We start from the raw sequence: 17,221 nt of genomic DNA on the forward strand, positions 1-17,221 counted from the left end.
TTACAATATATATTAAGAATAACCAACAGGGACACCTGGGTGGGTCAGTCAGTTACGTGTCTGTCCTGTTCAGGTCATGATCCTGGGGTCCTGGGATCAAGCCTTGGGGTTGGGATCAATGCTCACCGTGGGGAGGCTGCTTCTCCCCCTCCCTCTACCCCTGCCCTCCTCCCCCAGCTCACGCTCTATCTCTTATAAATAAAATAAAATAAATAATCACCAACAAATCAACTTTCGGATATCACACAGAACTGCTGCACTGCAGTAACTCTACGTAGGTATTACTAAAACCTGTTACCTGTAGCTTCTTAAAATTTTAACTGTATTACTATAAAATAGTCAAATAAAACAATACTCCCACCTACTGGATAAAGAAAAACATCTGGCTTATCTCGGTTGTCAAGAGTACCACCATAAAAAAGGAACTAAAACTACAATGAATTTAAAATAAGTTTATTCTGTTTGTACACCCGCATAACCCCTTGGGGAAAAAAAAACAACAAAACCACACACACTGCTCCCTTGAAGGAATGTATGGGTAATACACTTTATAAAACTATCTTTGGAATCATGTATAGATGTTACTCTGAATCTCATTTGTTGTCATCAATTTCTTCAGTATCTCTGTGCTCTGGGGAATATTCTGGAAGAAGAGAAGAAAGTCGTCAGTGCCGCGGGATGGAGAATTCACTTAGAAACAATGTACACACTCCAGCCCCTGCACTCGCAGGACGGAGACAGAACGACAGACAAAGAACAGGCCCTGCCCTGCGTCTCCTCTTTGGGGAGGTAAACAGAGCGGAGCGTCTCAGCGCTTCAGCGCGTCGTGTGTTTAAGCAGATAAACATCTGAGCCTGTCCTCCCTTTGCCCAAGACTGTCAGGTGTCGCCTCACGGCCTCCGCGGACCACCCGAGACCCAGACCGCCAGCGGGAGGGACCCTGCAGGCCGGCCTCGCTCCGCGCCGGCTCCTCTGCACCTCCGCCCCCCCCCACCCCGCCCCCCAGCTCCGCATGCGCCGGATCCGAGGCTGCCCGCTCCCGCTTCCCTCTCAGACCCGGCTCGCCCCCCTCTCCTCGGAGGACCCCCCCCCCCACCGCGGCCTCCCCCTCTCCTCGGAGGACCCTCCCCCCACCGCGGCCTCCCCCTCTCCTCGGAGGACCCTCCCCCTCACCGCGGCTGCCCCCTCTCCTCGGAGGACCCCCGCCCCGGGGCGCTCCCTCCGCCCTGCTGGCACGACAGTGGCCCCGCCACCTCCAGGCCGTGGCGTTCGCGCGGCTCCGGGGCGCTCAAGAGAATCCCACGTGGCTGCCCGCACGCCAGACAAGAGACTAGTGAACTCAGCACGGCCACGACCGCCCCCGTGAGAGAGACAACCGCACTCCTCCCAGGGCCACGGCACCCTCCGCCGTCAGTTCGTTCACAAAGAAATGAACAGCTTCGGAGAAGGGATCTCAGTTTCCCCTTCGGTGAATCCTCCGAAAAGCGGCGGGTCCACTCGGGCTCCACGCGACTTTGCAGTTCCCAGCGCGAGCGCCGGCACTTCTGGAGCGGCCGGAGCCGAGCGCGGGGCCACGCCGGGGCAACGCAGCCACGGGCCGGCTCCCGATGCCGCGGGAAGAGCCCATCAGCGAACCCCACAAGCAAATTAGTCCGTCCTCTGCGCTACCTATAAACCAACCGCGCTGGCCAGAAAGCTTATCCAGGACTCCAGCTAATTTGAAATCATGCTTGAATTACACGAACTTAGGTTTAAGTTTTACTCTAATTCAACAAGTGGCTGGGAATGCATTCTCCTATATGCCAGGGACATGACGACCTGGGGATACCACAATGGAAAATCGGGGTCCATTCCCACGGAGCTATCTAGCAAGCAAACTAATTTAATGAGACAAGTGCAATGAGCTAACTCCAAAAGAACTGACCAGAAAAGGTGTCTTAACACTAACGGTCGTTCTAGAATAAAACAGGACTCCCACTGTGGAACGCTGTTGTCTCTTCCTTGTACGAGCGAAGTTCTCACCGAGGGCACATGCACTTTCAGCAAATCTCTTAGGGAAAGGACAGGAGTTCCTACACTACCTGAAATCACAGGCAAAACTTCTTGTGTACATGTTCCAATATGAATTTTTCTGGGGAAAGAGCCCAGGGACAACCACACACGGAGAGCAGGAAACAGGTTTATCTTGCCTTCACATAGCCAGTCCCATGCAAAATTCAGTGAATACACATTGATAATTTGATCCATGCTGTGCTCAAAAAATGCCTTCTTAAATATTACAACCTTCCAAATGAATTAGTTACAGAAACTTCCTGAACAGTCAAACCATCTTCCTCACAGCCATCTGGGATTCATATCAGTGCACTGCACTGATCTACCATGAAAAAGCATGAACAGTTACAGAAGTACATCTAAAAGAGAGGGTCACAATCCAATTCACAGTGCCAGATTAGAAAGCTTTGAGAAAAAAAGATCTTTAAGCATTCCGTACGTTTTAAATCAGTACCATAAATTTACCGTTTGTTATTAAGTTCATTATAACTCAGGTATTAAGTCAATGAGCTAAAACCTTACCTTCACCAAACCTTTCAAGCTTCTGGAAGAAAGGATAGGCTTAAAAGCTTCAACTGTGATTAGGTCTAACTTCATCACATCAGTGTAACACAAGTAGAGAACTGCAGGAATCTTCCACACTTGACAGTAACTCAGAACTACGAATAATACAAGGAAAAAAACCATTTACGTCTTCTACTGTATGATTTTTAAACTAAACACCTCTAAATAACAAAGGCCACTTTTAAAAGTAGTTGTCTGTTGCTTTCCTTAAAGTGTTTACTGCCATATCAAACCACTTATAATGCATATTCTTTCAAAGCCAATTTATTTTCACTAAGTAATTTCTTGCTTTTGCAAATATTGCTTATTTTGCATTTCCTGAATATACTGAGACACGCCATAAGTAACTACAAGATTAAAATTCTGCTGAATATAATAAATTAGCCAATTATTCCAGTAAACTTCACATTTAAGGGGAAAAAACTTACTTATTAACAAATAACAATTATATAACATATTGGCTACCAAAAAAGTAAGTGACAATCTCATCTTGATGTGATGCTAGGGTATAATTAAACAGAAATAAAAACTAAAATATAAAAAAACTCCAGATTCAGGATCTGGAAACTTCTATCTTGACAATTTTTTTGGTCTATCTTGACAATTAAAACATACTTTATCAACTTTCATGCACCAACAATTTTCACCTAACATCAGCTTGCATGATGTTATCACAGACCAAAAAGAAAGAGAGCAACTCTGCAACCTAACAGTTAAGAACTCTGAGCTGCTCTCGCATCATAACTGTGTGTGGACAATGTTAAAACTCAAACCAAATACAACATACTAGCAACAACAGATTTTAAAGATTAACAACAATACATTGGTATCGATCACCATTAACAAACTACCTTAAAAAGACCTTAATAGTCAAAGTAATAACTGATAACCAATAAAGCACTAAGAAGATATACTGTCAGTGTTACAAATTTTAGTGTCACCTGCTGCAGGAAGATCGTGTACAATATTTGGTTGCTCCAGTAATGGACAGCATGGAGGCTCTTTGAAATTCTGTGTTTTTAGGGCTTTCAGGAAAGGAGAATGAAGGCTGCTAGTAGATTCTGAAGTTTTATAGTCAGTAACATGTCGACATGTGAGAACAGTTACTTGCATATTCTTCCTTGCACAAGAGCCAAAGACCTAGGGCAAAAACTGACCTCAAATTAAAATACGCACATAATTTTGTTACAGAACAAAAACACTCCTCTAGCTCTTTCTCTAACACCATTCACAATAATATCGCCCCTGGAGAGGTGGAAGTGCCCAATGGAAAAGAGAACACATTTGCTGTCCCCTGACCTGGGTTTGGTCTTGGTTCTGTCACTTTCTGGCTTGCTGTCTTTTTTTTTTTTTTTAAGATTTTATTTATTTATTTGACAAAGAGACAGCCAGCGAGAGAGGGAACACAAGCAAGGGGAGTGGGAGAGGAAGAAGCAGGCTCCCCACTAAGCAGGGAGCCCAACATGGGGCTGGATCCCAGGATCCTGGGGTCACGCCCTGACCTGAAGGCAGATGCTTAACGACTGAGCCACCCAGGCGCCCCTGCTGTCCTTTTCTAAGTCACTTTCCTCAGCTGTGAACTGAGGACATATTACCCACCTAAGGAGGCTGCAGTGTGGCGTCAACGACATCAGGAAGAAACCAGGGCAGAGCAGCTGTGATAACAGCAGGACTGGCTTCCAGGGTAAAGCAGCTGCTTGACCTTGAGATCTCTTTTCGTACAGATATTTCTAAGAACACCACTTCACTTGCAAGCTACATTCAGACTAGCAGTGTACCAGCAAAGGAAGTGATCCCCCTTCTCTAATCCATGTGTTGATGTGTTCAAGAACACTTGAATCAAGATGTTTCTAAGCTACAAGGTGCATTCCTAATAGTGTTTTATCACTGCAATATTTCTTAAATTCACTTTTTAAGTTATTTTGCTTGTAGGCAAGTTTCAATCACTCTAGACCTTTACTTTCTCCTCAGTGTGTATTTCATGAAGTTCCAAGGACCCTTTTCAGCTTTTAAAATCTATGGTGACATAAACAAAAAGAGCAGCTATTGTATGGTGACTAACATAATATAATAAAAAAAAAAGCAGCTATTTTTTTTCAGAAAAAAAAAGCAGCTATTTTTTTTCTTTTAAGAAAAAAAAGTAGACTTTAGGCCACTCTACCTTGTTGGGAAATATTTTACAAAAAGAAGAAAATGGCTATTTCCAGTAATAACAATAGAACTAAAGATTTTACACATCATTAATGATTTGTAAGACTAATTTCATCATCGCACAGCTTTGTAAATAAACACAAAATAGTTAATTAACATCAGCAAGTACATCCCATTTAAGAAATACAACATCACTCACAAGGCCTAATTTATCAACCTCCCTACAACACCCATAGACTGAATTCACACCTGACCACTCTGTTAGACTGGGTATGTTTATCAGGATTTTGTGGCTGACATGAACCAGAGAGCAGGGGGACGTAAAGAGTGTCGCTAAGGCAAAAAATATATATATATATTAATTAAAAAGCTTAAAGGTCTGGAACAGAAAAGCTGTCCCATAGTACAAAAATAATAAAATATTTTTGACATAACAGTCATCCTATTAAATTAAAAAAACACAAATTAGAGCACCTGGATGGCTCAGTCAGTTAAGCGTCTGCCTCTGGCTCAGGTCATCCAGGGTCCTGGGATCAAGCCCCGAGTCCGGCTCTCTGCTCAGCAGGGAGGCTGCTTCTCCCTCTGCCTGCCACGTCCCCTGCTTGTGCACACGTGCACGCACACTCTCTCTCTCAAATAAATAAAATCTTCGTGTTTTTTTTTTTGTAAAGAGAGAAGGCACAAGCAGGAGGGAAGGGCAGATGGAGAGGGTGAAGCAGGCTCCCTGCTGAGCAGGGAGTCCGACTCGGGGCTAGATCCTAGGACCCCAAGACTATGACCTGAGCTGAAGGCAGACGCTTAACCAACTGAGCCACCCAGGGACCCCCCTAAATAAAATCTTTTAAAAAAGAACAAACACAGATGAACACAGAAGTTTCTTACCCTTTGAGATCAGAGGAAAGCTAAGAACTCTCCCTAGAAAAATACACATTGGCATGTAAGACAAAATCACGTATATGATCGTGAGAAGGGCCACAGACCTTCTTGAATAACTCCTCATTTAAGGAAGTGTATTTAATAACTTTTAATAAATGTTTCCGAGTATGCCAATCTGGTTTAAAACAGGTGTACACCACATTTCTTACTTCTGATGAATTTAATTTTAATACCTAAACTAAAACATACTTAAGATTTAAGCTGAAATGTTGCTAAGATACATATATGAGACCTACTTCGTTTAAAAATAATATGCACCTGGGGCGCCTGGGTGGCTCAGATGGTTAAACACCTGCCTTCGGCTCAGGTTGTGATCTCTAGGTCCCCAGACTGAGCCCCACACCAGACTCCCAGCTCAGTAGGGAGTCTGCTTTGCCCTCTGCCTCCCCCCACCCCGCTCATGCTCTCTCTCTCTCTCTCAAACAAATACAAAATCTTAATAATATGCAACTGCCAAAATTATGATTATTCTCTAAAACTCCTAAATTCTTCACTGAAAAATGTTGTATTGGGCACATAACGTGCACAATTTTCCCACAAAATGAAGCCTCAATTAAGCCATCCTAATTCCAAGACAAATGGACATCAATATTTTGGAATTTGGAGCAAGTCGCAGCCGAGTGCCAACTCCCTGAATACAGATCACACCTGTTTCCTGCCTCACAGCCCTGAGCCATCGCCAGCCCACATCCCGCCCACGTCGCCAGCCTGCATGGTCAGCACTGCTGTTTTGCACCCCGGGCCATAACCCTGTTCTGTTTCATGTGAGTAGCTTGTTTTTCTTTCAAACGTAACAATATGGCAGATGGGAAGAATCCAACTGTTTTATGCTTCTCTGACCTATATGCTGATGACATCTGTTAAATGAGTTCTTTTATTCTTTATATTCTGTAACAAATTCCTATGATATGTTTAAGAAAAAAACAAATACTTCCCTGCTTCAGTATCTTGCTGTGTAGGCTCAAGTGTTAGGATACAGAACCCTTAAAAAAAAAAAGGAGCTCACCCACCAGTCTTCATTCCTTGCTTACCTTTTCCAGCCACTGATACTGCTGGTCTTCAGCAACATAGCAACTGCACTGACAGAGGAGGACCTGGAAAATCACAGTCCAAGTTTTTTGTCAGGTCAAGTGAAGTTTACACACACTCTGAACTTCCACCTTATGTGTACCATTTGCATCCTAATATAACCTTTAGATAACACCTGTTTTATGAATTTGCTATCGGCTTATTTATCTTTAAAAGTTAGGACTCAAACCACTACTGGCAGTTAACATGAGAATAAAGTACACATTAATGGAGTGACCACAAGAGTTTGCATAGCAGACACCGAAGATACTACCAGTAAACGCTACCAGAATCTTCTTTATGACACAGGAAAGACACCAGCCCTGCTGCCCTTCTGGGGGGTCACACACTGGGAAGACCAGACACAAAACAAATGTAAACACTATACAACATACGCATTATACAGACCCTAGGTTCCATCAGAGTGGACGCCAGCCTGATAGCATCGCAGCCCAAATGGCACTGTGAAGCGGTGCTGCGGCCTCTGAAGATAGTATTATTTTCTAAACCAAGTTCCAACCCATATGCTCAAAGTGAAATAATTTGTAATGCCACAATGCCATAAAAGGATGGATTCCTGATTATTAATGCTCATGGAATGATTTTATCCACAGAACTCAAAAATGTCTTCTGTTAAAACACAGCCAGAAATGCTAACATTTAATTACCCAAAGGAAGTACAGAAGGGAAAAAAGGTACATGGCAATGGGGGAAAAGAAAAAGACTGGACGCGTAATTAACTACACACGTAGGTTGTGCACAATCAAGAGATATCTAACTAATACACGGTACCACTAGACGAGGTGACAGAAATTTCTCTTATCAGACCTTCACAATCTAAAGTACAATCTTTCCAACTAAAGATCAGATCAAAAACATGCTTAGTTTCATTCTTTCCTATAAATGCTGGATGTGCATAAAAATCCTTATGTAAACTTGAGTAACTTTGGGTTAGATGTTAAAAAACCAAACCAGAAGTATTAAAAAATCAAGCTTTACAGTTTACAAGGCTAACATTTGGTCCTTACCTTTTGAAATAAGCCACATTATAATATTAGGGACTTAGTGGCTTCCTGCGTTGTTTGAACCCCTGTGCTGGCCTGTGATCAAGAGCTCAGCAGCTGGGGAATGGCACTGTCAGACAAGCAGGTGGGGACGCACATCGCCTGCCTGGCCAAATCATCTGCCTGACTTTCAAATCACCCACTATGCTGTGTACTCTGAATGGACCCAGGATTCGGATTCGAATGCACAGGACACAAGGAAATCTCCGGATCAGCTACAGAATGACTTTTAGGACTAAAAAATCAGGACAAATCAGGCTAGGGTAAAAGCTCGATGTCAAGAGAATTATGCTCAAAATGCATAAAGCATTCATTTGTTCAACAAATATTAACTGAGTTTCTAGCACGTACCAGGCATTTGCTAAATCCTGGGTATCCTGCCACAAAGGAGGACTCCCCGCTTTCACAGAGTGAACACATGTTTGCACATTTAGAGTTATCAGCTGAAATAATTTTTTGAACGAGAGCAAGGTGTGAATGTCTAATGTCTATGTTTTTTTTCCTAACAAAGTTATTTCAGAATTTTCTAGAACTTTATCAATACACTGTGCACACCACGTTAATATTCATATAAATAACAGAGGCTGCCAGTACTGTCTGCAGGTGCAACTGCTCCGCCCAAAAGCAGATAAAAAGAAATGTGAAATTCAAATGAACACCACATGAATGATGGCTAAATGGCTCCCTCTGAAGCATCCAAGTCCTACGCACCGAGGGATTTGATTTCAGATGATAAAACACACAAAAGGCCTCTGCCGGGGACAGATGTGTAGTGTCCGTTGTTCTACACCATTCATTCCAGAGTTTAGCACAGCCAACTTCTTCCCAGACTCCTGAATTCATAACGAATGACGACAAAAACGCTGTGAAAAACAGTTCACGTCAGTTAGTGCCTGGTTCTGCAAGCTGCATTTTCTACAATCAAAAATGATTTCAAGTTACTCTAGAATTTGAGAGCTACAGGAGCCATTAAGACTATTGACCTTACACCGCCATTTTCCAGAAAAGGAAACTGAGGCCTCAAGAAGTTAAAGGCCACGGCCTAAGTACAGATGGTATCCGAGGCAGGAACTGAGAACACGGGTTTACTGCTGGGCTCTACCACACTCTCACAAGGTAAAACTTGCGGGAAAATCGTAGGCCGGGAGAACTTTGTATAAATGAGTCAATGGTTATTTACCACATACTTACTATGTCCTGCAAGCAAGAACTACCTGACAGGGCAAGGGATCGACTTCACTGGAGATTCCCAACGCTCGCCCCCAGAGCCTGTGCACCAGCTAAAATCACACAGGTTGGCATACGCGTATGCTGTCCTAGCTGAACTCAGCACTGTTCTCACCTTAACCTATCAAATGGGCTCAAATATGTACAGACCTGCAAACTTGAGAGCTCAAAAATGTTAGCGACCATCACTATGATTTTTAGAGCTCTCGTCCTGTTCTCAAAGGAGCCTGTTAATTCAAAGAACCACTGCCCCAAGGGGGCCATGTACACATGCCACCGCTGTCCCTCCAAGTCTGGCCCAAATAGGCCCAGGAGTCTGAGGAAATGCGGCTCCCTGAACACACCATAAACCCAGTTCCTGGGATTTGCAACTTCCCGAACCAAAGCACAATTCCTTTACGTCTTATTTTTAAAGTTTATCCAAAAGACAGTATCACGGGGCGCCTGGGTGGCACAGCAGTTAAGCGTCTGCCTTCAGCTCAGGGCGTGATCCCGGTGTTATGGGATCGAGCCCCACATCAGGCTCCTCCGCTATGAGCCTGCTTCTTCCTCTCCCACTCCCCCTGCTTGTGTTCCCTCTCTCGCTGGCTGTCTCTATCTCTGTCGAATAAATAAATAAAATCTTAAAAAAAAAAAAAAAAGACTATGACATGAGCAGGCACAGATTTTGCTCAAAGTTACTCTGCTGTGACTTTTTCTATAAAAGTAACAGACATTTGAGGTATGACGGAAAGAAATAAGTAACAAGGGATTTTGGTTTTTCTTCTTTTTAAATTTTTTATTTAAATTCAATTAACATAGAGTATATTATTAGTTTCACAGGTAGAGCCAGTGATTCATCACTTGCATACAACACCCAGTGCTCAGTACCTCACATACCCTCCTTAATGCCTATCACCCAGGTACCCCATCTCCCCACCCGCCTCCCCCGGATTTTGTTCTTTCAACAAAACGACCAATCTAGCACATTTCTACTCACCTACTGCATTATTTCCTATAGCAATTATGAATTTGGAGCAAGGATATTTTTCCAGCAGAGAAACTTCCAAAGATTTTTTTGTTTGTCTTCGAAAGAGCCGCACCTCCCTAACACAAGAAACAAAAGGCAAAACTAAAGCAACTTAATTAGTACCGTATTATGAGAAAAAGGATACTAGAGACATGATTTTGTAATAAGTAATATGCAGGTTTTAATTTCATAAAGAATGTAATTATCATCTAGAGGGAACAACAGATTCAGGCAACAATAACTAACAGATAAAACCATCTGATGCAAAATTCATGGAGAACTCCACAACGGAGATCAGGCTATCCACCTGACCCACTGATCAATCTTAGCACCCCCCAAAGCAGCACAACTGGGTAGTGTGCAATAAGAAATGGCAAGCACCACCTTCCTGCCAGCAAAATATTGAACTTGCATCTGACCACGCCTCCAAAAGGAACATCCATCTACAGAAAACCCAAGGTAATGGACACACAGGTTAAACCAGACAAACTGAGAATGTGGGACACCCTACAGAACCACGAATCTCAGCAGGGGTGAGAAGGAGGGGCTGCTCTAAATGACAGGCAGCTCAAGAGAGACACAAAGTCTTTAGTAGCGTGTGGACCTTGTCAGGATTCTGATTTACACAAACTCACCGTAAAACGTCCTGTTTGAGACTCCTGAGTAAGTTTGGTCCTGCACTGGCTATTAAATGGTATCAAAAATCATTAATTTTGTTAGGGGTTTTAAGAGTATATTCAAGAAAATGCCTCCACCGTCTGATGTGCATTCTGAAAAATGGAGAGGTGAAAGGCCGCGGTCACTCGGGCTCAGAGGTGGTGGGAGATAAAATACATGCGTCGAAATCGTCACAATTGCTGAATCTACATGACTGGGTAGGAGTGAAGGGTCATTTTACTATCTGCTCCAATCTTTTTAAAGAGACAGGTTATCAACCTGCTACGGGCACCGAGGCTAACGGAAGAGCGGGGCGTAGGATAAAAGGGCTTTAAGAGAGCTGTCTTACGTCCACGCACCAAGCACACGACGGCCGCCCGGGAACCCGTTACGAGTGCGCAGGACGGCCCCCAAGTCCCCGCAAAGGAAGCCCTGGCGGCACCCACGCCACCGAGGCCGCCGCAGGCCAGCGCCAGCCCACCCCCGTGGACCGGACCTCACCTCTTCCGCGCCAGCTGCCGCCGGACCTCCCTGTCCTCGGCCGTCTCCCTCCTTCCCTCCTCCTCCTCCTCTTGGTCCTCCGTCCCGGCTCGGCACGGCGCTCTCACCACCTCGCCGAAGAACGTGGCCGCCATGGTATCCTGCCCCCCGTCACGGCAGGACCTGCGCCCCAAACGGCGCATGCGCCCCCGCCCTCAGACTCGCACCGCCACGCCCCCTGCACCGCCCCGGCGCCCCTGAGCCACGCCCTCACGCCACGCCCCCGCGCACGCGCGCCGGGCCCCTGCAGCCGCGCCAATCCCGAGCGTCTTGTCCTGGAGCCTGAGCCCGCGGGGACACCGAGAGGTCGGATGACTGCGGGCTAGAGAGGCCAGCAGGGGGCGGGGCGTCCTGTCCGGCAGGAGACGCACCGAGGAGAGGAGCGGGGCTCGGCCGCCGGCTCCCGGGAGAAACCGGCCCCGCTCGCCTGACTTCCTTCACCCGGTGTGCGTTCCCCATCTCCGTCGGCGGGGGGTGGGGGGCTGGAGGGGGGCGGTGCTGCGGACCGGGGTGGGGTAGGGGGTGGAGAAGAAATACAGCGCTTCGTGGTGGTATAAAATGCGACTTTTACTTCGGCAATAAGAATTCACATTTCAAAAGCTGATAATTGTCAAGCCGATCTGAAAGAGTTTATGAGAATGCAAAAATAGTTACTTCTTTTTTAAAACGTGGCCGTTTCCCATACAAAATTTATTTTCTCCTTAAATAGCCTTTCATTACTAAGCAAAGTATGCAGTAGTTCTGGAATCGGTTCTCTTCGTTCGAACGCGCTGAAGACCGAGATGGCGGAGCACTGGGAGCGGGAGGGAGGGACAGCTGTGCCCCGTTACAGGGCGATGTCCGGCATTGCCGTGAAATGTAAAAATCCAATTACCTGCGTGTACTTGTACTGAAAGTAGATGACGTTTACATTTTGGAACACTGCCCATCAATACCAAAGTGCTAACTTGGGGCCAGGCAGAACCTCTTGAGCTATTCAAAAGAATCTCAGAAAGCTGCTGGAAATACCTTGTTTTCAGATGTGGAGAAATAGTATCAACAGAAGCGTGTACATTAAATCCGTTTTAGCAGTTTTACATATTACTGCAAAATGAAAAAGTTTGGGATTTGAAGCAAAATTTGAACATTTAAGTATAAGCAGCGTGACCACATTGCTATCCAGTGAGCGCTTGGAAACTTTGCGGGTAGTTATTAGCAGGACTGCCAGTGTGATATTTTTAAACTGGATTGTTTTATAGAATGACTGAATTGCAGAATAAAAAGTATGTTTGGCTATCACTTTGTCTTAGTCCTTTTGTCGAATAAAGTAACTTGTAATTTTTACCAGTAAAATTTACCGCGATTTGATTTCACAGTTGCATTATGAAGAAATCATTTCTAGAAAGCTGATTAAAATTATGAGTAGGGTAATAATAATACATTTGGCCGTGATTTAAATTCTGCGTACATTTCAGTGAGAGTTTTACAATAATGTTAAGTTTTAAACAAATGCTTATTTCATGCAGTTACAATAAATTTAGGCCAAGCACTTCAAAAAAAGGCAAATAGACGTTCAATTTAAATTCTAAACCAGCAGAGATTCCCTTATGAAAGAAGGCTGGTGATAACCTCCTCAAGTACTGATGGAAATTAACCCCATCACAGAACATTGTAAATTCAAAACAAATTCTTTGATTACACTGAAATTGATAAGAAATTTTGCATTAAAAAGTCTTAACTGAGACTTAAATATTTTCATTTTATGGTATTTGTTGATGATGTAACAGCCCCAATGAGAAATTTCTATAAAATTAAGGGTAAATATGGGAGTGGAAATAGGTTTAAACGTTTCATTAGCAATCAAAAATCAAACCCCATGCGCCTAAAAATATTAGCAGTTTATTAGGAATTCTTCCTTTTCTCACCTGTACTAGTAACAAGATACTGGTATCAGTATTTCAGATGAAAGTATACTATAAACAGAGCAAAGGACACAGACTCTGTAGGTTAGAAATATTCTGACTTATGCTAAAGAAAAAAAAAACAAGTCTTTTTTTTTTTTAAGCAGACATGCAACCACAAACAAATTTCTCAAGTAATCTAGACACTTGGGTCTATCTGTATAACCGAAATATATGTATTACATTAGTCTTTTAATAAAAGAATAGAAACCCTTGGGTTTCTGTATTTTACTTTTTCAGATTTACACATGCAAATCATATATTAATATTCACAGATATTTTTAAATGGGAAAACAACTTGCTTCTAACAACTCATTTTTCCAATAGCATGTTACTATGTTAAAAAGGTTCAATAGTGCATTCATTTAATCTGGTGGTCTTAATTTCAACAAATACCTGTTGACAAATTAAAACCTCACGGCAAAGAATTCTTTATAGTATCAAGATCAGATTTTCTAATCCTAACAAAGGCCACAATGAAAAAGCCCACACATGCCGTCATTAAAGTTTGTTGTGATGACTGTAATTAATTGGCTCAAAGTGTTCATAAAGTACTAATTTCTAAGGTGCTGTAGAGAAACATAAGAGGATGTCACTGTATCATCCAAAAATATGACCGTTTTGATCTTTACCTATACCTTTATTTTCTAACTGGTTAAAACTAAGACCTTGCCTCATAATGAGGCACATTTTGGCATCTCTGTAAATGCTGTGATGTGCAAGTAAAAATGAGGAAAATAAGATGGGATAGTCACATTCATAGCCTTCGTAGAAAAATATATATTCCCTGAATTAGTCATATCAAGTGGTCACCATTCAGTATGAATCCCAGTACTATAAACAAAACATTAGTGGGTTTTTGCAAACTGCCTGTTTCCCACACTCTGCTTCAGAACTCGATTATCAATGTCCGCATCATTGAATCCCCAGGTCCTTCTAGTGTAAGTTGTTTCTGACTTTGCAGGTGGTGAATTTTAGGGACTGGAACTTATGAAAGTATTTGCTTCTCTCAAAAGTCAGATAGGCTCAGTGGCACGTCTCCTGAAATGTGCCTACTTTTTGTTTCCTCTTCCTGCAGTAATGACACCATAGCCATGCCGGTCTGAATTTTTTTTTTAATATTTTTATTTTAATTTTATTTTTTTAATAATTTTTTATTATATTATGTTAGTCACCCCGGTCTGAATTTTTATTCTCTGATGCAGAACCCTTAAAATGAGCATCAGGTTGCAATTTTGACATTTTTTTTTCAGTCCTTGACATTTTTGCTTCAGACCCTGTACACTTCCCATTATTTTCTTCTCCTAAGGAATCAAGAGATTTCTTCAAGGCCCTTCCTTTCTGAAAAGGAACAATCTTAGGACAGGCCACTTGTCTCTTCTTTCCACCTCTCGGCTATAGGCTCCACCGTCTACTTCCCCCTCAGATTCTCTGTAGTGGGTATCTGTACAAGGGCTTACTGGAAGGAAGGCTTCCTCCCACTGTGACCTGCTCAATTATGGCTTTTAGAAAATTCCTCGAAAAGGTGCCAACAAGGGATTAACTTTAGAGCTGGGAGCAGCATGTAACTGACGGTTTACTTGTGGCCCCTGGTCCCGTTTCTACATTTCCATAGTCACTATTGTGCTTTTGCTTTCCAGGATCTGAACCGCCTGAAAAAAAGCATTTTGCTATTAATATCTTGTAGCTCTTTTTCACTGTCAGAATTTATGGTTGTATCATCCTCTTTATAAACACTCAGTAATTTTTTCTTAGCTGCAGCAGAAGCATTTCGATGCGGCAGCTTTCTGCTGCTCTTCCTAATCCAGACATTTTCTGGTCCTGAAATCGTGTGATTACTCTTATTTTTATTTTATTTGCAGCTACAGCAGCACATCTGCGGAGAACATTCTCAGGCACCATGTTTGCTTTAGGAGTTTCTGATCATGCATACATGTTCTCATTTTTGTACTGGGTTCTCTGTCTCTAGGAACAGATTCTCAAAAACGAGTGAAAGTTCGTGTAAATGCAAAAACCTTGTAACACAAGATTTTACTACTACTTAACAATTCCTCAATAACATATTCCTAAACAGTAAATTTAAAAATTACATTACTAAAAAAGTAAACAACTTTAAGTGATTCTCATCAGGGATACTACATGCTCTTGACATGAATAGAAACTCCCATTTCCTTATCCACAAAAGCAAGTCCTGAGTAGTGTGCCACCTGGCATACTTTCTAATCTGCAAGGACAACTGCCACTTAGAACAGGAGCAGACTTGTGAGAATGTATCTTCAGCATCATAAAGCCCTAAATTCTTGGTTTCATTTCAGATATTATCTGTTGAACTACTTTAGGATACCCAGTAGGAGTTCTGAAATAATTGCCCTAGAACCTCCAAGAGAAGGCAATGCCATGGTGCCTCTGTGGAGGCCGCATCAGCTCTGCCTGAAGAATGTCCTTCAAGTTTGAATTCCAACACCTTTAGTCAAAAACACATGAACCCGTAGATAAAAAGGAATCGCCTGTTAGTTTTATCTAACCAAAATATGGCTTTAATCCCAGATCCATTCTTCTCAAGTATTTGAGCATTTTACATAACTGTAATCATTTAATTCTGGTTTCATTTTTATTTGAATAATTTTCTGAGCTAGGTATATGCCAGGCATCCAGAGGATCCGGATAAAGATTCTAAGACAAACTAATTCTACACATGTTAACTCTAGTTGCTGTGAGAACTAAGAGGTGCAGGGGGCGTTGAGAACCACATTCTAGAAACCGAACACAGCCGCGGGGCAAGGAAAGCTTCCTTTGAGGCGTGTTACCGCGGCGGAGGGCTAGGAACAGGGATCCGCCGAACAGCAGGAGGGAAGCTGCTATGGAGAGGCAACTTTCCAAGGGTGGCTCGAGATCCATCCCAGCTGTGCTGAGAAGCCCCGCGATGTTGCGCCCACTACCCCACGTGTACCAGCTTAGGTGGGCTCGAATCAGTTTTATTCCTGCCAAGGTCTCAAAGCCAGATTTTCACATTTCTAATACAGGATTCATTAATGCATTCCTAGGCTTTTTGAAAGTTCACATTATGCCACTTCGCTTTTACAAAAGACCTGCCCGGTTTTGCTAGCCAAAAGAAATCTAAGAGGATATCGCTTTTATTAAAAAAAAAAAAAAAAAAGGCGCGGGGGGGGGCGCCTGCGTGGCTCAGTCAGTGAGGCGTCTGCTTCGGCTCAGGTCATGACCCCAGAGTCCTGAGATGGGGTCCCGCGTTGGGCTCCCTGCTCAGCGGGGAGCCTGTTTGTCCCTCTGCCTGCCCCTCCCCCTGCTTGTGCTCGCTCTCTCTCAAAAAAAAAAAAAGGACGGGGGCCACAGGCGCAAACAGCATGTGGTGCTGGCTTCCCGAGCGCGTCTGCAAGGCAGCACACGCCCTGAGCAGCAAGAGCGGCGCACCGGGTGCCCGGGCGGCCCGAGCTCCTGAACAGTCCGAGCATCGGGGCTTGGGCTACACTGATTTTTGGGCACCCGTTGGTAAGCCATGTCCTAAGGTATCAGAGAAGCTGGAGAGGTGACTTTTCAGTCTGCAAATGCCCTCAATTTTCTCCATGTATTATTAATGGTAGTTGTGTCTTTGCTTTATCCCACTTAGGCTTATGAGAAGTTTCACAGGAACGCCTTCCGAGAGCTGGCAAAACCTGTTATTTCCTGACAAAAATGCATCCGAAGTTCAGCCCTGCATGTTAGGCCTTATCTGTTGGCAATCTAGCCTTGCGGCCACGAAATCAAGCTACCGAAGACAGCTTTAAAGACACACAAGCCTTGCTGAGGGGTTTGGAGGACCCCACCTCGTTTGCAGACATTCAGCAGTTGGCAAGAACAGGCTAGAGACCGCTGAAATATCCACACTCCACATCTGGACTCTCTCTCCCACTCTATCCCTTTCACCACAAAGGATGAGAAAATAAGGACTCGTTTTGTCAGCCCTCAAGTAATGCTATTATTGCACTGCAGTGAGACTGCCAACCACCACCAATCTT

The 17,221-nt window shown here is 43.6% G+C and overlaps 1 protein-coding gene across 2 annotated transcripts; it reads right to left on the bottom strand.

Moving 5' to 3' along the window:
• Window positions 1-437: 437 nt before the first annotated feature.
• PSMG1 (proteasome assembly chaperone 1) lies at window positions 438-11,398 on the bottom strand. 2 transcript variants are annotated; one of them, XM_045813533.2, is made up of 7 exons: window positions 11,230-11,398; window positions 10,042-10,148; window positions 8,547-8,698; window positions 6,735-6,797; window positions 3,558-3,756; window positions 2,575-2,711; window positions 438-643 (listed from the first exon to the last, which is right to left on the bottom strand). In XM_045813533.2, the coding sequence occupies exons 1-7, from the start codon at window positions 11,361-11,363 to the stop codon at window positions 569-571; spliced, it is 867 nt and encodes a 288-aa protein (XP_045669489.1). In that variant the 5' UTR covers window positions 11,364-11,398; the 3' UTR covers window positions 438-568. The 2 variants fall into 2 exon arrangements, with proteins under 2 accessions (XP_045669489.1, XP_087717934.1); XM_087861808.1 differs by having other exon boundaries at window positions 10,042-10,173; window positions 11,230-11,396.
• Between the last annotated feature and the right edge of the window lie 5,823 nt (window positions 11,399-17,221).

The sequence above is a fragment of the Ursus americanus genome, chromosome 4 (genome assembly GCF_024610735.1).
Source record: "Ursus americanus isolate L20-20 chromosome 4, mUrsAme1.1.p, whole genome shotgun sequence".
NCBI classification, from domain to species: Eukaryota; Metazoa; Chordata; class Mammalia; order Carnivora; family Ursidae; genus Ursus; species Ursus americanus.